Source organism: Prionailurus bengalensis, chromosome A2 (genome assembly GCF_016509475.1).
Source record: "Prionailurus bengalensis isolate Pbe53 chromosome A2, Fcat_Pben_1.1_paternal_pri, whole genome shotgun sequence".
NCBI lineage: Eukaryota > Metazoa > Chordata > Mammalia > Carnivora > Felidae > Prionailurus > Prionailurus bengalensis.
In genome coordinates, this window is record NC_057348.1 from 10237861 (window position 1) to 10262004 (window position 24144).

The window sequence follows — 24144 nt, forward strand, 5'->3', positions numbered from 1 at the left end:
GCGGACGCGGCGGCCTGGCCAGGCGGGGCCCGAGCGGAGCAGGCCGGAGCGGGCCGCGCGCTGGCGGGGGCTCGCGCCGCGCCCGCCCCTTCCCCGCCCCGCGCGGGGCGCACGCGCGCTCCTCCTGTTGCCCCTCCCTCCGCGCGGGGACCCCTGGCGGGCGGCGCGAGGACATGGCCAGCGACGCCGTGCAGGTAGGCGCACCTGCGTCCGCAGCCGCCGGGCGGCCGGCCAGCGCTGGGGACCCCCCGCCCGCGCGTTGCCGGGGCTCCCCGGGGCCCGGGAGGCCAAGGTGGGGGCCTCCCGAGGGCCCGGCGCCCTCTCCCTGGGACGACACCGTGGAACCAGCACGGTCCCCCTTTCGGCAGGTGAAGGTACGCACCGAGGGGAACGGGGAGGTCCGGAAGGCCCCCGCCGCACCCCTAAGCTCCTCCCCTCCCTGAGCATTAGAAGGGGCGCGGCGGAGGCTCTCGTTCGAACGTCTGTGGCTGGCTGTGCGTCCCGGTGCCTGTCGCCCCCGTCACTCAACTAGGCACTCCCCCCCCCCCCCCCCCCCAGCATTCAGTTCCCGGCAGGTGCGGCTCCACCTGGGGCAGGTGCCTGGCGCAGTGGCCCGGAGGGGAGGAGGCCGTTCGGTCGGTGCCCCTCCCCCAGCACAACAAAGCTCTGGCGGCCCCCCGCCTCCAGACGGAGCTTTATGATGGTCCCGACGCCACCCAGATTGGCACCTGTTGGCGGAAGTGCCCGAGTCACCTCATTAGATTGAGGAATGGGGGATCCACATGGCCACCCTCAAGGCTGCCTGGTGGAACCTCATCCCCAGCTGGGGATTCTCTTGCACCTAGAACCCAACCTGGGCATGGGTGGCAGGGCTGGGTCACCCTTCCCGCACATGCAAACACACACAGATTGGCACCAACCTGCCACCCAGCCAGGTTCTCCATGTGCCACCTTGTGAATATCACAGCCTTGGACTCACCTTCCACATCTGTGACAAGCGAGGCCAGGGTGACTTCTGACTTTGGTTCAGAATCTGAGGCACATCCTGTGCCTCTGGCACCCTCGTTAGTGCCTCAAAATCCCTCTTTTGTCCTGTGGTTGCTGTGTAACTGGGTTTTCGTCTCCTTCTGCACCTGCCCCCATCCCCTCTGTGTCTCCCCCATGATCCCCTGTCCCCCACCCCAGTCCTGCTGATGGCCTGTCAGCCTTGCCGCGGAGCTGGGCGTATCTGGTGTTGCCGATCACATAAGGTCAGACCTTGGGGCCGGGGTGGGCCGGGGTTTCTGCCTCTACCCGCAGCCCTGGGAGGGCTGTGTAGGAACCCCCTGGCGCATGCATGCACTTGGCATGTAGCAAACACGACCTGAGAGGAGGCTGTGAGTCCTGGAATGAGGCTGGGCCTGTGCTGTGGTCCCCCCTGCCATCTCTTGCCCAGTTTCTTACCCCCTCCTGGTCACCCCTTTCTTGTGCCTGCTTGGGCCTGCCACCCTGTCACTGTCTGTCTGTCCCGACGTATGCCTGTCTGTCCTGTGTCCGGCAAACGGATGTCCTGTCCAGATTCCGGAAACGCCCAAAGCATTGAAATCTCCGGATGTGAGGGTCTAGGTCCCTGGCTGCTCTGGGAAGGCGGGGCAGGGTGGGAGGATTCTGGGAAGTGGACCCTCTGGACCTGGGTGTCCTGTGCCTTGGTGGGAGGCGGGGGAGCAGGGCTTCTCCAAGGCTGGGCCAGGCTTCTGATTCATGGGTTTGCCTTGCTGGCCCACAGGTGACCTCTGCCCTCTGGGTAGGAGTGAGTCACCCAAGGGAAGAGAACCCAGGAGGCTGGACCTCCCTCCCTCCTTCCCTCCCTGCTCTGCGTACTCTCAGGCCTCAGCTTCTGTTCCTCTGTGCCTGGGCTTTCCCCATTTGAGCTGGCCTGGATCTTCGCAGTACCCTGCTCTGCCTGCTAGGGATGGGATGGGGCTGGGTGGTGGGCGGGGACTGGTAGCCAGCCGGTAGTATTAGGTGAACTGGGGTTTAAATTCCAGGGCTGTCACTTTCTCACTGTATGTCCTGGATCCACTGCCTTTGCCTCTCTGAGCTGTGGTTTTGCCACCAGAAACAATGGGCCTAAAAGGGCATTCATTGTCCAAAGGGAGAGGTGTAGATGAGCCTGTGCTCTGCAGGTGGGGCTGCTGGGAAAGCCTTACTGGGGAACATGGTCAGCAGCCCAGGGTGTGAGTCTGTGTCCTTTAACGCAGGGTTTCTCAGTCTCAGCACTATTGACGTTTGGCGCTGAATCATTCTTTGAGGTGGGGGCTGCCCTGTGCAGGGAAGGATATGGAGCAGGCTCCCTGGTCTCAACCCAGTAGATGCCAGGAGCACACCCTCCCCACCCCCAGCTGGGACAACCCAGAATGTTTCTGGATGTCGCCCAACGCCCCTGGAGATGTGTGTGGGGATAACCCCCCGCCCCCCCATCTGCTGCTGTCATCTCTCTGAGCCTCAGTTTCCTCAGGATTAATGTGAGGGATGGGTAGGCTGGCGAGAGTGATACTCAGCTGCCTCCCTGGGGGCAGCTGCCCTCCAGGTTGGCTGGGAGCCAAGGAAGACTTTGCTCATCTGTGAAATGGGTTCTCCTGGTGGGGGTTCTCACATATTGCGAGGCCTGCCACTTAGCTGGTGATCAGATTCTGGGCACTCCCGTTTTAAATCCCAGCCCTTACTCCTGCTGGCTGTGGGACCTTGGGGACAAGTTATGTCACCACTCCAGGCCTCAGTTTCCTTGTCTTGAAATGGGGTGATAATAGCACCCCACTCGTGGACTCACATTAGTTGACCTAGGTGGAGCTTGTAATAACTGCTCTTATTATTAAGTCGTACTTGGCCTTCAGTGGGCTGCCGGTTTGTGGGTACCATCACCCCAGAGCTCCAGCACTGGCTTCTCATGATGTGGGTTTCAGGGAGGTGGCATGGCCGGGCCCTAGCTGTGGTCACAGCAATTGGCAACCAAATTGAGAGGAAGCCGGAAGTCGGGACAGCCTGCATCTGCAGGAAGGGGGCTGGCCCATAGAAGCACTCGTATATCGGGCATGTGCACATCAGCGTCCGTGGGGTAGGCACAGGGGTGTGCACACACTTGCCTGCCTGTGTTCCGTGTACACTCCTGTAGGTACATGAGAGGGTGTATACACCCCAGTCGGCCCCTGGAGCCTGTATACACCCAAGGGAGCTTGGTCTCCATGTCTACACTAATGGGCATGTGAGGTGCATGCACACCTTTGCAAGTCCTAGGACAAAGAGTGAGGGCCCTCCCTGGTTGTCTCCTGAGAAGCAGGCTTAGTCCTAGAGGAGGCGATGAGGAAAAGGTCCTCTACATGCCCCAGAGCCCCGGAGCTGGCCCCACGCAGGGGATGCTGGGAGCTGGCAGGAAAGAGGAAGTGGCGGTCAGGAGGCCCTAGCAGGGCTGAGGTTCAGGAAGAGGGCGGGGCCCTCAGCCCGGACCCAGGATGGCGCAGGCCAGTCCCCCTTTGGACCAGGAGCTGGAGGTGGGGGCTGGGGTTGGGGTGGGGGGCAAAGAGGACCCCAGTGACACCGGCCGGAGGCCCTGCCCTTGGGACCTCTTGATTTTGGACCAAGAGGAGGAGACGGGTCCCTAGCCTGGGAGTTTTCTGTTTTGAAGATGAAAATATGTGGGGCTTTTTGAGGCTCCCAGGCCAGGATAGAGGAGGAAGGAGCCGGGGCGCTGCTCTTTGGGGTCCAGGTGTAGAGGACGAGAGGAAGGGAGACAGGGCTTGTCCCAGGACCTCCCAGTTTGAGGACACAGCAGGGGAAAGATGGGGTTTGTCCCCAGGATGTCGTTTGGAAGGAGGGAAGAGGAGGCCTGCCCTTGGCACTTCCCAGTTTGAGGGCATCCCAGAGAGGAAAAGGGGCCTGCTCTCCAGATCTCAAGGCCATTTTTTTGGGGGGCGGGGGAGCGAAAGCAGAGGCCTGCCCTTGATACTTGTTTGAGGAGCAGCAGAGGGAAGATGGGGCCTGCCCTGGGGACCTAGTTTTAGGGACAGCAGAGGGGAGTTGGGGTCTACCCTTGGAACCTCCTAGTTTAGGGGGGCAGCAGAAGGGAGAAGGGGTCTGCCCTCCGGACCTTGTTTTGTGGGGGGGCAGTGGGAGGTAAGGCCTGAACCTGGGGACCTTCAAGTTGGGGGGGAACGCACTGGTGGGGTAATGGGGCCTGTGCTCCCGAATCCCAGTGCATAAGGAATAGATGAAAGGAGATAAGACTGTACTTACTTATGGGGCCCCCTAGTCCGAGGGGACAGAGAAGGAAGAAGGCCCTGCCCTTGGGACCTCACAGTTTGGGGGAATCGGGAAGCCGGGACAGGGCCTTGTCTCACCTCCCAGTTTGGGGTCTCAGAGTATGCGGAGCAGGCCGGGTCTCGGAAGTCCCAGGCCCAGCTGGCCACGTGCGGCGTGCACCGTGGGGTGGGGTCCCCCCTCCCCCCACTGACCACGCTCCGTCTCCTGCAGAGCGAGCCGCGCAGCTGGTCCCTGCTGGAGCAGCTGGGCCTGGCAGGTGCGGACCTGGCGGCCCCGGGGGTGCAGCAGCAGCTGGAGCTGGAGCGGGAGCGGCTGCGGAAAGAGATCCGCAAGGAGCTGAAGCTGAAGGAGGGCGCCGAGAACCTGCGGCGGGCCACCACCGACCTGGGCCGCAGCCTGGGCCCCGTGGAGCTGCTGCTGCGCGGCTCCTCGCGCCGCCTGGACCTGCTGCACCAGCAGCTGCAGGAGCTGCACGCCCACGTGGTGCTGCCCGACCCTGCGGCCGCCGCCCGAGGTGAGCTGGGGGCTTCTCCGGAGGGGGCGGGCCTGCGGGGGGTGGGGTGGGGGTGGGGGGCTCCGCTGCCAGGGGCCCGCCCCGGGTCTCCCAGAGCCAGGCTGGCCCGGTGTGCACGGAGCCCCGGGGAGACGCACCGGCGCGTGACAGCCTCCGGCCTTGGCCTCCGATCCCAACCAACACCCAAACCGGCCCCCAGGGCAGGGTCCTGCGCAGGCGCACCGCCACCCGACCCACACCGGGTCACGTGAATATCTGAAGACTCACACAGTTGTACCAACATCCGGACAACACCCAGAGATGCTTTAAAAATTTTCTTTAGTTTTTGTTTCTTTAAACAATTCTCGGGGCTCCTGGGTGGCTCAGTCAGTTAGGCTTCTGACTTGGGCTCAGGTCACGATCTCACAGTTCGTGAGTCGGAGCCCCGCGGTCGCTTGGGGCTCTGTGCTGACAGCTGGGAGCCTGGAGCCGCTTGGATCCTGTGTCTCCCTCTGTCTTTCTGTCCTTCCCCTGCTCGCACTCTCTCTCTCTCTCAAAAATAAACATAAATAAAATAAAATAAAATAAAAATTTATTTGTGGTCAGAAAACACACAACATAAAATTTATCGGTTTTTAAAAAAGCGTTATTTATTTGTTTTGAGAGAGAAACAGAGCCTGCGAGTGGGGGAGGGGCTGAGAAGAGAGGCAGGGAGAGGATCCCAAGCAGGCTCAGCACGGTCAGTGCAGATCCCAACACGGGGCTCGAACCCATGAGCCATGAGAGCATGACCTGAGCTGAAATCTAGAGTCAGACGCTTCACCGATTGAGCCACCCAGATGCCCCTAAAAGTTACCATTTTTAAGCATACAGTAGATTCACATTGTCGTGCAAGGCATTACAGAACTTTTTCTCTTGCAGCCAAAGACTTCTTCCACATCACATCAGTAGCCAGAGACCCTCACACACAGTCAACACCAGCACCCAGATGACACCCAAGGACCCAGGCATTATCATGCGAACACCCAGAAACTTCCATACCTCTGCCCAAAGAAGCACACACACAGTCACAGCCACACACAGACAGTATCTAGAGCCTCTTGCCCATGGTTACACCAACCCCCAGAGATTGACACACACAGCCGTCCAACCCTTACAGATGTACATTGTCCCGTCCACAGCTGGAGACATACACGCACAGTCAGACCAGGCCCGCAGACTCCCCTGACACCCGTACCCTGCCTCGGCCTGTCAGCAGCTGGGGACCGACGTTGTTATGGCAGTGCTCGGAGATAGCTCATCTAACACCCGGCGTCTCCTACGGTAGCATCTGCACCGAAATTCCCCCACCCCCACTCCCAAGTTACACCACCCTCCGGGACTCACACAGAGCCATGCCGGCATCTAGGGACACACGGGTCTGACTGTACCCACAGGCAGAGAGAGCCAGTGCAGGCACACCGGCTGGAGATCTGAATGCACCGTTGGGCCAACAGTTAGAAACGCGTGCATTGGGTCACCCCAGCACCCAGACCTCACGCCTGGCGTTTCGCCTAGGTACGGGAGCACGTGAGGAGACGCATACTCAGTCATGCCAACACCCTGTGGGCACAGACATAACCACACCTGAGCCCACAGACTCTCACACAGCTGCGTGAGGAGTGGGGGGCTTCTGTACATAGTTACACCAACACCAAGGACATATGTACACGTGGACGTTTGCCCACACTTGTTCACACCGGTCTCGTCCCAGTGCCGAGGGGGTTTCTCTGGGCAGGCCGGAGTGGAGGGACCTTCTGGGCCCTGGCCCCCTTTTCCTCTTTCCCCTGGCCTTGGGGGCAGAACCCAGGCTGGGCAAAAGGTGGATCCTCTCAGCTGGGCAAAGCCTCTTAGGCAGATGGAGGTGAGGGCCGTTGTGACTTTGTCCTCCCCCCCCCACCTCTTAGATGCCCCTCAGTCTCCTGGTGCAGGTAGCCAGGCCTGCTCGGCCACCAACCTGAGCCGTGTGGCTGGCCTGGAGAAGCAGCTGGCCATCGAGCTGAAGGTGAAGCAGGGGGCAGAAAACATGATCCAGACATACAGCAACGGCAGCACCAAGGTAGGGGCAGCATGCATGCGCACACCCCACGTGCGTGTGCACAACCCCCACGTGCGTGCACACCGGTGAGCAGATCCCAGGCTGGGGGGTGGGAACCGCCGTGCCACCTACGTCTATCTGCCCCGTGGGAGGCTGGGACCCTCTGGGTTGGGGACAGAGGGACTGATGGGGGACTTGGAGGCTGGACTGCGGTGTGAGCAGCTTGTAGGGGGCATCTGAGAAACAGGATGACCATCTGAGATGTCAGACACACGGCAGAGGCCGTGCCCCACGCTCAGTCACGCCAGAGACTCGAGGGATGTCCACATCTGGTGGTGTCACTGCTGGTGGCATCTCTGAAACGTACACACATGGTCAGGTCAATACTAACACCTGGAGACACACAGGGTCATGTCAACACTTGGGCACACGTCGGCACTGCCATAACATCTAGAGATGCAGCCATAATGACACTTGGAGACCCGTGGAGGAGGCCCACCACGGCCACCTCTAGACGTAGAGACCTACGCCATCACTTAATCCCCTAGGACACACGCACAGGCCAACAGGGCGCCTTGGACACACAGACCCACAGACCATTACATTCACACCCAGAGACTGGAGGTGTCACACAGATTGGAGGTATCACACCCAGTCCTGGTGTCCCTGGAGTCCCCTTACTGCAGCCTGTCAAACACACCCACCCAGCGACCCTTGGACTCACCCATGTGGCTGTAGTCAGGGCTATGCCCGCCTCAGGGAACACTCACCCACGTGTCTGCTGTGGTGACAGCTGACTCTAATACGGTGCGGCCCTGAGCCCCGCACACAGATGGGCTCCCTCAGTCCTCAGCCCCGTGGTAGTCGCTACTCCCCTCCCTGCAGGGGAGGAAACAGGCCCGGGAGGCTGAGTGGCTTGCCAGCAGTTACGTGTGTTGGGGGGCAGAGCCAGGATTCAGACGCCACGGGCCACATCTCCCCTCTCCTCCTGGGAGTGCGTGGATGCGCGTGCTGTCTACACATCGCCTCTGTGACACAGTCACCACAGCCCGCACGGGGTGCACGGAGGGCCTGTGGGCAGACCCCCGCTTGCCCAGCCTTCCCCTTACAGCCCGTCCCCACCTCCAGGACCGGAAGCTGCTGCTGACGGCCCAGCAGATGCTGCAGGACAGCAAGACCAAGATCGACATCATCCGAATGCAGCTTCGCCGGGCGGGCCAGCTGGAGAGCCAGGCAGCCCCCGATGATGCCCAAGGTGAGCCCCTCGCCCCGAGGCACACTAGCCCGCATCCCACCTTGCAAGAGCTCAGCTCCCGGCCCCGTCAGGGGACCCTTTCTGAGGCAGGGAGGTGGCTGTGGTTACTCACGGTATGACCGGAACCCATTCCTGACCGTCTCTGGGCCGGTTTCCCATTGTGTCCTACGTAGGGTCTGCCCTAGACCAGCTATTAGCAGACTACAGCCCGAGGACTAAATCTGCCACTGCCGTCTTATTTTTGTAAATAAAGTTTTACTGACACACAGCCATGTGCATTCGTTTACTATCTCGTGAGGCTGCTTTCGCTCCGCAGGAGCAGAGCTGAGCGGTGGCAACAGAGGCTGTGTGCTCCGCAGAGCTGAAAAGACGGACTCTCTGGCCCTTCGTGAAAAGAAATGGCGGACCCCCGGACTAGGTGGCCGCCTCGTCACGTTGGCCCCCGCTGTGTAGCACTGGGGGTGTCCACAGCGTGTGTCTGTGTCCACGAATGGGTCTGTGTGTGGATTCCCGGGGGTGACTTGAGCTGACTGCCAACCTGAATTTGTGACAGGGTCTTGATGTGTGCAGGGTGGTAGCTGGGTCTGCGCCACAGATGTGTGTCAGTATTAATGTGACATTGTGGGGACCAGGGTCCGTGTGTGTGTCCCGGTAGCCATGACAGTTTGTGTGTCCCCCGTGTAACAGTGTTAGCTGTTAGTGGGGATTAGAGTGTTCGGGCCGCTGGAACAGAATGCCGTAGACTAGGTGCCTCACAAACAACAGAGATCTGTTGCTCACAGTCCCGGAGGCCCAGAAGTCCAGGATCAAGGTGTCTCGTGAGAGCCCTCTTCTGGGTTCACAGACCGCTGCCTTCCTGCTGTGTGTGTCCTCCCATGGTGGAGGGGTGGAGGAGCTCTCTGAGGGCCTCTCTTAAGAGCCCACTGCTCCCATTCACGAGGGCTCCGTCCTCATGACCTAATCACTTGCCAAAGGCCCCACCTCCTAACACATAATACCATCACATTATGGGTTAGGTTTGTTTCTTTTCTTTTCTTTTCTTTTCTTTTTTTTTTTCTTTTCTTTTCTTTTCTTTTCTTTTCTTTTCCTTTCCTTTTTCTTTTCTTTTCTTTTCTTTTCTTTTCTTTTCTTTCTTTCTTTCTTTCTTTCTTTCTTTCTTTCTTTCTTTCTTTCTTTCTTTCTTTCTTTCTTTCTTTCTTTCTTTCTTTCTCCTCTCTCTCCCTTTCCCTTTTTCTTCCTTCCTTCCTTCCTTTCATTTTTATGAAAGACAGAGGCAGCTTGAGTGGGGAAGGAACAGAGAGAGAGGGAGAAAGAGAATCCCAAGCAGGCTCCGCACCGCCAGCACAGAGCCTGATGTGAGGCTTGAACCCATGAAACTGTAAGATGACGACCTGAGTCAAAACCAAGAGTTGGTTGCTCAATCAACTGAGCCGCCCAGGCACCCGGGGTAGGGTTTCAATATATGAATTTCAGGGGAACAGAAACATCCAGTCCATAGCAATGGGAATAGATAACTCAGATGACAGAGTGTGGGTGTCGTGTGTGTGTCTTTGAGGTAGGGGAGGTGTTAGTGTGATTGCTCATCTGTACTGGGAATACCTACATGGGCTCTCGGTGACAGTGAATGATGGTATGGTCATGTCCCTGTGCCTCTGGGTGGTATTGTAGCCTCGGGTAATGGTACGATCTTGTCCCTGTAAGTGTAAAAGCCCTGGTGACTCTCTGGACATGTGTGACAGCAGGCCTGGGGGCAAGAGTGCGGCTGTGTTTGTCAGACAGTGTGCCTGTGACTGCTATGTCTGTGTGGTTGGTGTCTGAGTGAGTGCCTGTGAGTGATAGCATGACTCTCTCTGAGTGCCAGGGTCTGAGTCTGGGTCAATATACAAGATAGTGGGACTGTCCTTGGAACCTACACCCATGGAGAGTGTGGTCTTGTGCCTCTGGTGACAGTGTGTCCTTATTGTGCCTGTCCCTGTGCCATTGGGTAACTGTGACCGTCCTTTATTGGGCCATGGCTGTGTCCCTACGACTTCATACTGGGTGTGATACCCAGTCTGTTTCCCTGCAACATTTGTGCCTGTGGGTATTGGTGATGCTGTCCTGCCTGTGTGACAGTGTGATGGCATTTCTTTGCCGTCCCTGTGCCTTACCCATGTGGCAGTGTGATTATGGTTCTCCCTGGGCTGGAGTTAGGGGGCCCCAGGGGTTTTGCCACAGTGTAAATGTGTCCCGTGAGGATGTTTGTGTCTTGTGATCATGTCTCTCTGCCCTGTGACAATATCCCTGTGTGGTGGTGTGGCTGAATCTTTGTGAGAGTGTGTTCTCTGCCTGTGGGTGACCGTGTGCCTACGCTGGTGACAAAGCAATAATGCCACTGTTCCCCTGTGAGTGACAGTGTGGCGATGTCTGTGTGACAGTGCCCTTGCTCTCCCAACTGCATTGTATTTCACCACGTGGATGGTCACATTCGTTTACCCAGACTCCTACTGGAAGAAACGGGGTTATTTCCGATCTTTTGCTCTTAGAAAGAAGGCTTCGGTGAGTAGCGATGTACGTATGTCAAGTGCAGAGGTGTTTCTATGGGATAAAGTTCCTGAACTGGGTTTGCTGGATCAAAGGGCCATTACATTTGCAATTTTGATAGGTGTGGGCAAACTGCCGACCTTGGAAGGCAGTTAGTAAAAGTTACTTTTTTTTTTTTTTTTTTTTTAAGTGTCCCTGGGCCTGTGTGATTATCTCCTTCTGGCTATCTTTTTTTTTTTTTTCTTCTGGCTATCTAAATGGCCACAGTGTCCCTGTGACCGTCCCTGGGATGCAAGGGGACCCTGCCAACACGTCTGTCCTTTAAGCCTTTGTTGATCGTGTCCCTGTGTACATGACTGTTCCTGTATGACAGCCTAACTCTGTCCCTGGGAAGGTGCCTGTGGGTGACCATGTTTGGATGAAAGAGTGATTGCATTTGGGTGGAAGTCTGACTGCCTGCAGGTGACAGCGCGACTGTGGCACCGTCACCCCTTGCTTGGGAAAAACCTGACGCATCTTGGCGGTGGTGCGTCTGTGGCCAGTGCCCGTTCCTGCGGACACCTGCGCATCCGGGGCTGGGGTGGTCGGACCTGGGTCCTAAGCTGGCCTCACCACCCGGCGTCCCACGCCCACAGGGAGTGCAGACCTGGGGTCCGTGGAGCTGCGCATTGAGGAGCTGAGGCACCACTTCCGAGTGGAGCACGCGGTGGCCGAGGGTGCCAAGAACGTGCTGCGCCTGCTCAGCGCCGCCAAGGCCCCGGACCGCAAGGCGGTCTGCGAGGTGAGGGGCGGGACTTTGGGGGGGCGGGGCCCCAGCGAAGGGGCGGGAATTGACCCCGTAGGGCCTCCTGCGGTGAGGCTTCAGCGAGGGGCGGGACCTTGGCCAGGGGTGGGGCCTCAGCCGGGGGTGGGGCCTCGTTTTCCCGGAGCCCAGGGGTAGGACCCAGGTGGTTTGAAGGCTAGGGCCAGGTAAGACTTAACCAGGCTTGGGGAGGCGCATGCCAGGCCCCACCCCTAGTCCCACTCTCTCCCTCCCATTACAGGCCCAGGAGAAGCTGACCGAGTCCAACCAGAAGCTGGGGCTGCTGCGGGAGGCTCTGGAGCGGCGACTCGGGGAGTTGCCCGCGGACCATCCGAAGGGGCGTCTGCTGCGCGAGGAGCTTGCTGTGGCCTCGTCGGCAGCCTTCAGTGCCCGCCTGGCGGGGCCCTTCCCTCCCACGCACTACAACACCCTGTGCAAGCCCGCGCCACTCACAGGTGGGTCCAGACCTCCCCCACCCAGACCCCGCCACCGCGGCTCTGTATCCTCGACTTCTCCCCAAGCCCTGAGAACCTCAACCTAGATCTCCGCTTTCCCCACGCCTGTACCCCATCCTACTTCATCCTCCATGCATCCCAGCTCTGTAGCCCGGGTCCCCACTTCCCTAGGCCCCACAGCTCAGTGCAGTCGACTTCCGGGCCCAGCTTGTCCTCTGATTCTGGACTCTTGCCCCCATGCCCACCATGTCCCCATCACTACCCCTTCTTACCCGGCCCTGTTTTTCCCTCCAGCCCATAGCCCCCCAGCCCAAGTCCCGCAACCCCTCATTCTCAGAACCCTCAGCCCTGAGTCTGCCCCCACCCTGCAAGGCCAGCTAGCTCCTCCCTCCCTAGACCCCTCAGCGGTTACTTCCCCCTTAGATCAGCCCTACCCTAGACCCCTGACCCCTTCTGGGACCTCTGGTCAGCTCCCTGAGTCCTACCCTCGACGCCCTAGTCCAATCTGGCTCCCATTGCCTCGTCGGCCCGTGCCCTAAACCCGTCTTCTGTCGATAACCCCCAGCATCCAGAGCCCCTCCCCAGCCTGGCCTACTCCAGCCTCAGCCCTGCCCCTTCTCCCATATTTCTCACTTGTGGGCATCCCTGCATCAGACCCCCTGCCCCACCCCCCGCCCCGGTTGTCCCTCACCGACTTCCACCTGTGTGCTGGCCACTTCTGGATATGCCCACTTCGCCTTTGGCCTGTGCCAGATATGGGCGCCTCCTGAGCCTACCCTCCCTCAGGGACCCTGGAGGTGCGTGTGGTAGGCTGCAGGGACCTTCCAGAGACCGTCCCCTGGAGCTCCTCACCCTCGGTGGGGGTGCCTGGCACCCCCGACAGCCGCACCACCTTCCTGAGCCGCCCAGCCCGGGGCCTTTACAGCCGAAGCGGAAGCCTCAGTGGCCGGGGCAGCCTCAAAGTGGAAGCCGAGAACACCAGTGAGTGGGCACTGAGCCTTGGAGGGATGAGATGGGGCGGGGATCCTGGGATGTCACACGCTTGTAACACTTTATTTATTTATTTTGAGAAAGAGACAGAGCATGAGCAGGGGAGGGGCAGAGAGAGAGGGAGACACAGAATCCGAAGCAGGCTCCAGGCTCTGAGCTGTCAGCACAGAGCCCGACGCGGGGCTCGACCCCATGAGCTGTGAGATCATGACCTGAGCCGAAGTCGGCGCCTAACCGACTAAGCCACCCAGGCGCCCCTAGAACTAGTACGTTACCTTCATTAGGGTGGATATTGTTTTAAGAAAAAAAAAAGAAAATACAAGTGCTGGGGAGGATGTAGAGAAACCGGAACCCTCGCGCACTACCGTTGGGACTATAAAGTGCTGCAGGCTCCGTGGAAAGCAGGATGGCAGGTCCTCAAAAAATTAAACATGGCATTACCGTATGACCAGCAACCCCTCTTCTGAGTACACACCCCAAAGAGTTGATCTGTGGACGCTCATGTCCACAGCGGCATTATTCCCGACAGCCAAGTTGTAGAAGCGACACAGGTGTCTGCTGACGGATGAACAGATAAGCAGAATGCGCTGTGTATGTGCCGCGGGGTGGTATTCCACCCCCAAAAAGCAGCCTCAATACTGACATGGGCTACAGCATCGGCGAACCTGAGGGCGTTAAGCTAAGTGAAACAAGCCCGTCACAAAAAGACACGTTCTGTACGATTCCACTTCTCTGAGGTGTCGAGACTAGTCCAGGTCACGGAAATGAAAGAAGGGTGGTTGCCAGTGGCTGGGCAGGAGGGGAGAGCAGAGAATTGTTGTTTCACGGGGACAGAGTTTCAGTAGAGGGAGACGAAAAACGTTCTGGAGATGGATGGTGGTGGTAGTCGCACAACAGTGTGAACGGAACGCTTCAAAGTGATTACAGAGATATATTTTATGTTACGTGAATTTTACCCCAGTTAAAAAAAAAAAAGGCATCCAAGAAAGTAGGTACAAAAGAAGAAGAATAATGGAGCAAACACCCATGATACCACCACCTAGGTCAAGTCAAGCAATAGAACTTTCTGGAAACCCCCCTTCCCTCTCCCCTCCCATTCTAGCCCCTTCCTCTGTCCAGAGGTAGCTACTCTCCTGACGTGTGGTTATCATTTCCCTGCTTTTCTTTGTAGTTTTAGCACCTATGTACACATCTCAAAACAACATAGTTTAAATTGCCTGGTGTTTGAACTTTACATACACAGAATCATACAGAACGTATTCCATGGTAATGGCTTCTTCCACTTAACATTGTTTGGGAGATTTAGCCATATCATAGCATGAAGCTATAGTTTATTCATTCATTTTAACTCCTGTTTAATAGCCTGTTGTCTTAGACTGAGCCGTAACAAACTGCTGGGGCTTTTTAAAGTAAAAAATAGTAAGAGTTGAATATCAGCTAATAAGACTATACTATAGTTTATATGTTAATTCTCCTCTTAATAGATATTTCTAGTCTGGGGCCAATGTAAGCGTTACATATGTGCATTTCCCAATGTAAACTGCATGCATTTTTTTAGGGTGAATTCTCAGGAGTACATTGCTGGAAGTTGCATATAGAGTAAAAGCGAATTTGGGTCCCTACCTCACACCATACACAGACATCAACTGGAAGTATATTAAACGCCTTAACGTGAAAGGCAGAACCATAAAGCTTTGTCACGATAGCACGGTGAACATGATGGGGGGAGGAGAGATTTCTTTACTAGGATAGGAGATATGATCCCCCCTACACACACCCCAAACATTTTCTGACACCCTCCCCCACCCCTCATTCCAGGCGAGGTTAGCACTGTGCTCAAGCTGGATAACACAGTGGTGGGGCAGACCTCCTGGAAGCCGTGTGGCCCCAACGCCTGGGACCAGAGCTTCACCCTGGAGCTGGAAAGGGTGAGCTAGGTGGGGGGGATGGCAGGGCCTGGAGGAGAAGGGTTCTGGACCTCAGGCACCCCAAGTGATGGCTCAATTCCTCTCCCTCAATTGAGGCCCGGGAACTGGAGTTGGCTGTGTTCTGGCGGGACCAACGGGGCCTGTGTGCCCTCAAATTCCTGAAGTTGGAGGATTTCTTGGACAACGAGAGGCATGAAGTGCAGCTGGACATGGAACCCCAGGGCTGCCTGGTGGCCGAGGTACAGCCCGACCCCTGAGCACGAGAAACTACTTTCCCACATGCTCCCACTGTCCAGAAGGGAAGAGAGGTTTGGGATTAATCTCTGAACCTTGATAGAAAAATGTATGTAATTAGTGACATCAGTGACACAACGTAAGCTGGGGTTGGTTTTGTTCTGAGGGGAAAAGATTGACCAAAAAAAAAAAAAATTGCAAAATTTTGCCAAGCCCGAAAAGAAAAGAAAAACCTGGTGATGTGTCAAGGAGATTGCTATCAGAGCCACAGCAGACTAGAGAGAAATCCCTTCTGCAGTGCTGTTAGGGTTAGGGTCTCAGTCGGGGTACCCCACCCTTGGTGCTGTGGCCAAGTGCGCCCCAGTGGGCCAGATCCTTCTCGGTTTGCGCGGTCGGGTGTTGAGCAGCACCCCTGGTTTGCACCCACAGGAAGCCAGCACCCACCCCCACCCCCAGTTGTGACAATCAAAGATGTCTCCAGACATTGCCAGTGTCCCCTGGGTGAGGGCCCGAGGTCTAATAAATGACATTCCTAGCTGACCCCTTGAGGTGTGAGCCACACCCTGTCCTAAGTGCTTTGCCGGCTTTAACTTGTTAATCCTCACAAAGACCCACTTCAACCCAGTTCAGAAGCGATCCTCCTTAGTCACATCTGAGCAGGGAGAAAACAGAGGCACCGAGTAGGAAAGCCCCTGGCCCTCTCATCAGCCAAAAGCTTCCTCAAAAGTGCTTTAAATGTGCCCCTGACACATATACATGTGCCCTGTGTGTGTGGGAATCCGTGCCTCGGTGTGGGAATTCTGCCGTGATCTCATAATCGAGGACCGCTGGTGGAAAAGAGCAGGGACCAGGGCTGACTCGAGCGGCAGGGCAGTGAAATTGTTCTTCCGTTAGGGAGACCGGCCAAAACCCAGCGGGTGGCTGGGTGGGTAGCGGGGGTGCGAATTCTGAAGCAGTCCTGCTCGCCCTCGAGGTCTACTTATAGCGTTCTGTTTTGTTTCTCTGCCTCCCCAAAAGCACCAGCCGATAGAACTTTCTACAGTTCTGTGGTCTATGAGCCTACAATAGTCGCATTGTGTGGTAGATGGAAATGCTGTATCCGAGCCCCGTCCAACACAGCAGCCGCCAGCCACGTGAAGCGTGGCTAGCCGGACCAGGGAACTCAAGTTTTAATGTTCCTTTACATTTTTCCTGAATTTAAATAGCCCTTCATGGCTAGTGGTGACCATATCGGACACGCATAAGGTCACACGGTTCTGTGACTTTTAGCGCCTTACTAGAAGATGCAACCAGAGTTGGGAGAATGGCGCCAGACCGGCGGCTCCCCCACATGGGTGGCACCGGCATCCCCTGGAGAGCTTGTTGACACATGGACTGCTGGGCCCCTCCCCCGTATTTCTGATTCAGTGGGTCCAGGTGGGGGGCCCAAGAATCTGCATTTCCGGCAGATTCCCCAGGTGATGCTGCTGGTCCGGGACCACACTTGGGGAATCAGGACACTCGAGGACGTAGGACCTTGCTGGAGCTGAGTGTGCGTCTTGTTGGGTCAGACCCCCCCCTCTGCACCCCTGGAGGAGGGTTTGGTTGCCTGCTTCTTGCCTTTCCAAGATGGGGTTTCAGGAGGTAGCCCTGCCAGGCCATGGATTGTTTTTTTAGCCCCTTGGTACCTTATAACTTCTTAATAATCTGTGTTTGGATATGGGGCCGCAGTGATCAGAACCCCCAAAACATATGGGTGTGCACACCTCCTCTCCTAAGGGCTTCCCCCTGTGCCTAGAGGTGGGGGCAGGTTCTCACCCACTGGCGCCTCTCCCCAGGTTACCTTCCGCAACCCTGTCATTGAGAGGATACCCCGGCTCCGAAGGCAGAAGAAAATTTTCTCCAAGCAACAAGGTGAGGAGGGGGTGAGCAAGGCAGAGGAGAGGCCAGGGGTCCCGGGAGTATCATGAAGGGTGACGCCTGCCCCCATCCCTCCAGGGAAAACATTTCAGCGCGCTAGGCAGATGAACATCGATGTTGCCACCTGGGTGCGGCTGCTTCGAAGGCTCATTCCCAATGCCACGGCCACGGGTACCTTCAGCCCTGGAGCCTCTCCGGGACCTGAGGCCCGGTCCACAGGGTAAGGAGGGAGGTCCCTGGGGTCTAGGCTGTCCCTGGTTGCTTGGCAGGGTGCTGGGTCCCAGACAAACCCTCCTCCCGTGTTCTACAGCGATATATCTGTGGAGAAGCTGAACCTTGGGGCTGACTTGGATAGTTTGCCCCAGAAGAGTCCTCTGGGCCCTCCTTCCAGCCCATCGAGCCTGGTGAGTATCCCACTCATTTCCCCCTGGGCCTGGCTCAGGCAGCTTCAAAGATTCCTCCTCCGGGCCTCTTTCCCAGCTCAAGGCCCAGAGACCACTGGGAACTTCCCTGGGTCACACACCTCTTCTAGAAGCAGGGTCCCACTCTCTATTCCTGAATAAAAACATGAGCTCAGGAGCCAGGCCACCTGGGTCCTTGTCCCTGCTCTGCTATTTATCAGCTGTGTGACCCACAGCAAGTTGTTTCGCCTTGCTCTGCTCTGTGCACTGGCCTGTAAACCAAGCACGTTTAAGACTCAAGTCAAGGACAGAAGTCAAGATAGAGGTTTTCTCTGGTTGTGGGGGGGAGGCGGTTATTGATAGGCGGGAGACACAAGGGAGCCCGTCAGGGTCATGGCGATGTTGTGGGTCTTAATCTCGGGCAGAGATCAGCACAGTTTTTCCATAAAGGGCCATTGCAGAAAGCAGCCACACATGATACATCCATACACCAACGGCGTGGCCGGATCCTGGCACAACCTCGCTGACGGACACTGAAGCTTGAATGTCATATCACTTCCACAGATCATAAAATGTCACTCTCCTTTTGATTCCGCCCCCCCCCCCCCCCTTTAAAAACGTCAAAGCTATTCTTAGCTCACAGATGGTGCAAAACATGATTTACCCACCCCCGGTCTGGGTGCCACGCACCCAGGTGGACACGTGTGTGTAAGAGCTGGCTCCCTTGAGTGCATTTTACACGTCGCCTAAAAAAAAGAAGAATAACATATGCTTCTGGGTTATATTTATAATAATAATATAATGACAGGCACCATGAGATGAGTTTGGCAAAACAAAATCCAAAAGTTTCATACCACCAAATGCTGGGCAGGAGGCGGGGGAACAGGCAGTCAGTGGGAGGCTCGCAAATTGTTGCACCTCGGGAGGGCATAGCCGGCTGAGCTAAAAATGGGACATCGTCTCGACCCAGGAGTTCCAATCCTGGACGTGCACACATGTGCGCATCCCGGAAGTTCACTGCGGCAGCTTTGTGTGGGCAGAAGTGAAAACGTCAGAGTCCGTTCGTAGGAGCCAGTGCTAAATAAATGACAGGTTGGAATAGTACGTGGCTGTGACATATGCGCAGTGGCGTAGAATAGCTTCTAAGACAGGTTGTCCGGTAGGAACGTCCGGATTAGGATATTGTCAGTCGTGGGAGCCAGGAAAATGGAGCCTCTACCATCAACGTTTGCTTGTAGAAAATCTATCTAGAAAGGCACTCAGGAAATCCTTCATGGTGGCTGGTTCCGGGGAGGGGGGCTGGGGCACGAGAGGCCGGTGTTTCCCACCACACACCTATCCGTCTGATTGGATTTTTACAGCCGTGTCTGCAGTGGAGGATGATGAACCGGTAGTAACATATTCCCGTTTGCAATATTGATCTTGACTCTTTCCAAAGTTCCATGCACACGTGGGGTAAAGAATTAAGTGGCTCCCAGGGCACCTACCCATCAAGGCAATAAGTAGGCAAAATGATAAAATGTATTTACAGCATGAAAAAAAGCAACGAAAGGGGACGGGGAGTATGTGTGTCTTGGGGAGGGGGGTTCTGTGAGTTGTCTGATATGCTGACCAGCTGACCATCTGCGAAGGTGACATCCCGATAAATGCCCGGAGGCAAGGGAGGAGCTGTGCAGATGCTGGTGGGGAAGAGAGGACTCCCCACCCTGGGTGGAGGGAATAGTCTGGGCAAAGGACTTGAGCTGGTGTGTGCACAGGACAGTGTGGCAGGAGGGGAGTGAGCATGGGGGCGAGCGGGAGGAGAGGCTACGTCAGAGAGGTGACTAGAGTGCAGTTATATTATGGGGTGCCTCTGACCCCCTGTCTCTGCTGCAGAGCTCCCCGATCCAGGAAGCTACCACTACTCCCGAGCTGCCTTCGGAGACCCAGGAGACCCCAGGCCCCGCCCTGTGCAGGTGACGCCCCTCCCCCACTCCCCACCTGCCACCCCTGCCTGCCATCCTTGTCCCCACCACTGTCTTCTCTCCGCAGCCCTCTGAGGAAGTCACCCCTGACCCTCGAGGATTTCAAATTCCTGGCGGTGCTGGGCCGGGGTCACTTTGGGAAGGTGAGGCAGGGGGCAAGGAGTTGAGGGAACTGGGGGTTCCCAGGCTGGCCACGAAGGTCCTCGCTGTCCACTGTGGTTCCAGGTGCTGCTCTCTGAGTTCCGGCCCAGCGGGGAGCTGTTCGCCATCAAGGCTTTGAAGAAAGGCGACATTGTGGCCCGAGATGAGGTGGAGAGGTGGGGAACCAGCTGGGGCCCTCTGAGAACCTTGGTCTCTTCTTCTGGGGAGTGGGAGACAGAGCAGTCCCCTCTTTGGAGCTGCTGTGACAGTGATTTATAACAGCCACTTATTACTAAGCCAGCACTTAAGATGTTAACAACTCTTAGAAAGTGCCCACCGTGCGCTTTATGTCCAGTAACTCATGACAGTCCTATGCGGTAAATATTACTGTTCCCCTTCTGCCGATAACACAGAGAGGTCGAGCAAGCTTCCCAAGGTCACAAAGCCAGTAAGCAGCAGGTCAGGGATTCAAACCTAGGGACTCGGACTCTTAAGCCTGCACTCCTTTTTTTTTTTTTTTTAAATGTTTGTTTCTTTATTTTGAGAGACATTGGGAGAGAAAGAGGGGAATTCCCAGCAGGCTCCACACTCAGTGTGAAGGCCCAATGCGAGGCTCGATCTCACGACCATGAGATCATGACCTGAGCAGAAATCAAGAGTCAGACGCTTAACTGACTGAGTCACCCAAGCACCCTTGAAGGCTGCACTCTTAATGGCACCATTACACTGCCCCTGCTTTGGGGTTAGGGCCCTGGGTCCAAATCCCACCTCTGCCACCAATTTGCTTAGAGGCCCGGGAGAAGTCACTTTGCTCTTCTGATCCCCAGCCTCCCCATGTATAAAAGGGGGGTAATGATGCCTTTCTTGCAGGGTTGTCAGGTAGATTAAGTGAGGGGATGCATCTAGAGCATTCTACACAGTATCTGCCCCCCCCCCCCCGTAAAAATGCCCGAGAGAGACCCTGATTGTCCCTAATCTTCCTGACATTTTTTTTTTTGTTAATCAGGAACCCAACTCAGACAGCCTTAAGCAAAAGAGGAATTTATTGCTCTGGATCAGAAAAGTGTAGGGGTGCGTTGCCTTCAGGCATGGCTGTATCCAGTTGCTCAGATGACGTCTCGCTGTCCTCTTTCCTCTTTGTGGGCTTTGCTTGCAGTCATTTCACTGGGGGCAGAGAGAGCCCCCTACCACAGCAATTTAAGGTTCATCTACCAGTTTTAGCCCTTCTTCCTTAATAATTCCAGCAGAAATCCTGAGGTTGAGCCCCACTAGCTTGGCTCGACCATTCCCGAACCAATTCCTGGCCAGGAAAATGGGGTGCTCCAATTAGCCCACCCTGGCTGTTCCCTAAAGGGATGTCTGGCGGGGCGGGGGGGGCGCTGTTACTAGGATGATAGATGGATTCTGGGTGCTTGTTTGGCCGCTGAGGTTCAGAAATATTAAGCAACTTGCCTCAGGCTGCACAGCCATTCGAGGCCCCCAGCAAATAGGTGATGGCTGAGGACTCCGGGGAGTGTGGGGCTTGGGGGTGGGGGGCTGCTGTGGTCTCTGACCCCTGCCTGCAACCCTGCCCAGCCTGATGTGCGAGAAGCGGATCTTGGCGGCGGTGACCAGAGCAGCACATCCCTTCCTGGTGAACCTGTTCGGCTGTTTCCAGACGCCAGAGCACGTGTGCTTCGTGATGGAGTACTCAGCCGGCGGGGATCTGATGCTGCACATCCACAGTGACGTGTTCTCTGAGCCCCGCGCTGTGTGAGCCCCCCGCCCCCGCCCCGCGCCCCGCCCCCGGAGAGGCTGTGGTGGCCCTCTTCCTACCCTCCACCCTTTGGCCCCTGCCTTCTTCCCCCAACCTCCTGGAGTTCTGGGGAGCTGGGGGGCTTTGGGGGACGTGAGAGCCGGGTTTCTGTGGCCTGCCTTCCTTGCCGGGAGGCCTGGCCCTGTCACACGAGCTTCTCTCTGCAGCTTTTATTCGGCCTGTGTGGTGCTGGGGCTGCAGTTCCTGCACGAACACAAGATCGTCTACAGGTGTGTGCCCGTGTGTGCGTGTGCTCCTGTACACACGCTCTGCCCGCGGGGGGCCCTCAGGCTTCAGGCAGGGCCCAGACCCCCACTCATCCCTCTTTACATCCCCCCAACCCATCACAGGGACCTGAAGTTGGACAATTTGCTCCTGGACACCGAGGGCTATGTCAAGATCGCAGACTTTGGCCTCTGCAAGGAGGGTGAGGGGCGGGGCTGGGATGTGAAGGGCTGGCCTTTGGGGATTAGACAGAGTGGGGAGGGAATGGAGTCCCCAACCCCACCTGGGCCGCCCCCAACCCTAACCCTGGGGCGGGGCTGACTGGCTAGGCCACCCCATGCTGGGCTGGGCTGGGCTACTGCTGGGACCCCCACCCGTAGCTGGGACCCCCCACCCGAAACCTCACGTGGCCCTACTGCCCCCAGGGATGGGCTATGGGGACCGGACCAGCACATTTTGTGGGACCCCGGAGTTCCTGGCACCTGAGGTGCTGACAGACACATCTTACACGAGGGCTGTGGACTGGTGGGGGCTGGGTGTGCTGCTCTACGAGATGCTGGTTGGAGAGGTGAGGCCCCAGGCTGCTCCCACCCTGCCTGACCCTGGGATCACACTGGGAACTGCTTAAGCCTGGGGGAGGGGGGGGAGGAGGGGGGAATGGGGAAAAGGGAGGAGCGGGGGAGAGGGGAGAGGGGGAGGGGGGAGCAGGGGAGGGCCGGTGGGGAATCATAGTGTGCCTCCATGTACTGTGTGATGGGGGCAGCTGGTTTTGCCTCCCTAGCCTCAATTTTTGCGTCTCTAAAATGGGGTAAAATGCTGCACATCCACAGTGACGTGTTCTCTGAGCCCCGCGCTGTGTGAGCCCCCCGCCCCCGCCCCGCGCCCCGCCCCCGGAGAGGCTGTGGTGGCCCTCTTCCTACCCTCCACCCTTTGGCCCCTGCCTTCTTCCCCCAACCTCCTGGAGTTCTGGGGAGCTGGGGGGCTTTGGGGGACGTGAGAGCCGGCTTACCTTCCCACATCAGTCAGCCCCCAGAAGTAGCTGGGAGTAGATGGCTCAGGTGGGGCTGGGAGGGGAGTGGCCAGAGGAGGGGCCTAATTCACCCTGGCTCTTCCTGTCCCCAGTCCCCGTTCCCAGGGGACGACGAGGAGGAGGTATTTGACAGCATAGTCAATGATGAGGTTCGCTACCCACGCTTCCTGTCGGCCGAAGCCATTGGCATCATGCGCAGGGTGAGGAGCCCCCGACTTGGGCCTCGGGAGGGGCTCTGGGGCCGGGACGGGGAGGACTGACACCTCTCCTCCCCCCAGCTGCTGCGGAGGAATCCAGAGCGGAGGTTGGGGTCCAGCGAGAGGGACGCAGAGGATGTGAAAAAGCAGCCCTTCTTTCGGGTAAGGTCCCCCCAAGTGCCTGGCCAACCCTCCCCCCACCAGAGACCTGGTCAACCTGGTCACCCTGTCCCCCAGGGCCTAGTCATTTCTCCCCTACCAAGACCTAGTCACTTCACCTCCAACATTGTCACCTCCGTCCCCCACCTCACTCCCACTGACCCTCCTACACGCACATCTGCGTGAACCCAGGCTTCCTCTCCCCCACCCCTGGGCTCCCCATGCTCACACTGTGATCCTTATTGGGCTGCCAGTAAGGATCACATTTTATCCCTCTATCTTATGACTCCTTATGTCAATCCCCCAGATGCAGGGCTGGTCAGGGCACAGGGGCTGGTCGCTCGGGCAGCCTGCTCCCCAGCCTCTCCTGCTGACTTCTGTCTCTCCTCCGCCCCTGCAGACACTGGGCTGGGACACTCTGCTGGCCCGGCGCTTGCCACCTCCCTTCGTGCCCACGCTGTCAGGCCGCACGGATGTCAGCAACTTCGATGAGGAATTCACAGGGGAGGCCCCCACGCTGAGCCCGCCCCGCGACGCGCGGCCCCTCACGGCCACTGAGCAGGCAGCCTTCCGGGACTTCGACTTCGTGGCCGGGGGCTGCTAGCCCTCTCCCCTGCCCCTGCCCCTGCCCTGACCAAGCTCTTAGTAGTTTTTAAAAAGGCCTTTGGGGTTTGCCCCACCCACGCATCCTCTGGCTCCTAATGTGTGCAGTAATGTTGGCATGGGGCGGGGGTAGGGGAGAGGGGTGTGCTTGGAAGCGGCCAGAGTTGTGGGGGGCAGATCCGATGGGTGGCCAGGGGCATAAAGAGTGACGGGGAGATGCCCTGAGTTTGCATGGGGCTCGCTTGATGAGGGTTAAGGGAAGGTGGGGACTCTGGGCTATTATAGTGGGGATCGTGCGTTGGCCGGGATGGGACAGACATGGCTCGGAGCTGTGTTTAGGGATTTTGGAGTTTGGAGGCCCTGATGGGGTGTGGATTGGGGGTAGGGCCTTGAGGATGTGTTGGGGGAGCTCAGGGTCACAATGAGAGAATTGTTGCTGGGGTCAGTCTGGGCGGTGGCAGGACAAAAAGCGCCCCTGGCGGCTCTGGGACGGCCAGCCGCTCTGCTCCAGACGGGAGCCCGGGCCCTCGGGCTGCGGCCGTGGCTTTCTGCGCATGCTCCGGCAGCTCTAACTCCGCGTCTGGCGTGTCTGCGCCTCTGCCTGGCAGGTCCCAGAACTGCACATCCCGAAGGTTCATGCGGCGCCTCTGTCACCCCCGCGCGGTCACAGGGGCGCT

The 24144-nt window shown here is 57.5% G+C and overlaps 1 protein-coding gene across 3 annotated transcripts; it reads left to right on the forward strand.

The window, feature by feature from the left end:
• PKN1 (protein kinase N1) lies at nucleotides 1–23551 on the forward strand. Of its 3 annotated transcripts, none has more exons than XM_043586820.1 (22): nucleotides 1–194; nucleotides 4507–4810; nucleotides 6736–6887; nucleotides 7995–8121; nucleotides 11280–11425; nucleotides 11688–11901; nucleotides 12688–12882; nucleotides 14710–14819; nucleotides 14915–15058; nucleotides 16871–16946; nucleotides 17031–17172; nucleotides 17263–17356; nucleotides 19229–19308; nucleotides 19385–19460; nucleotides 19543–19634; nucleotides 21034–21210; nucleotides 21421–21483; nucleotides 21604–21680; nucleotides 21904–22046; nucleotides 22601–22708; nucleotides 22787–22867; nucleotides 23265–23551. In XM_043586820.1, the coding sequence occupies exons 1-22, from the start codon at nucleotides 174–176 to the stop codon at nucleotides 23466–23468; spliced, it is 2826 nt and encodes a 941-aa protein (XP_043442755.1). In that variant the 5' UTR covers nucleotides 1–173; the 3' UTR covers nucleotides 23469–23551. The 3 variants fall into 3 exon arrangements, with proteins under 3 accessions (XP_043442755.1, XP_043442753.1, XP_043442754.1); XM_043586818.1 differs by lacking the exon at nucleotides 1–194 and adding an exon at nucleotides 1179–1250; XM_043586819.1 differs by lacking the exon at nucleotides 1–194 and adding an exon at nucleotides 3426–3527.
• The last annotated feature ends 593 nt before the right edge of the window (nucleotides 23552–24144 follow it).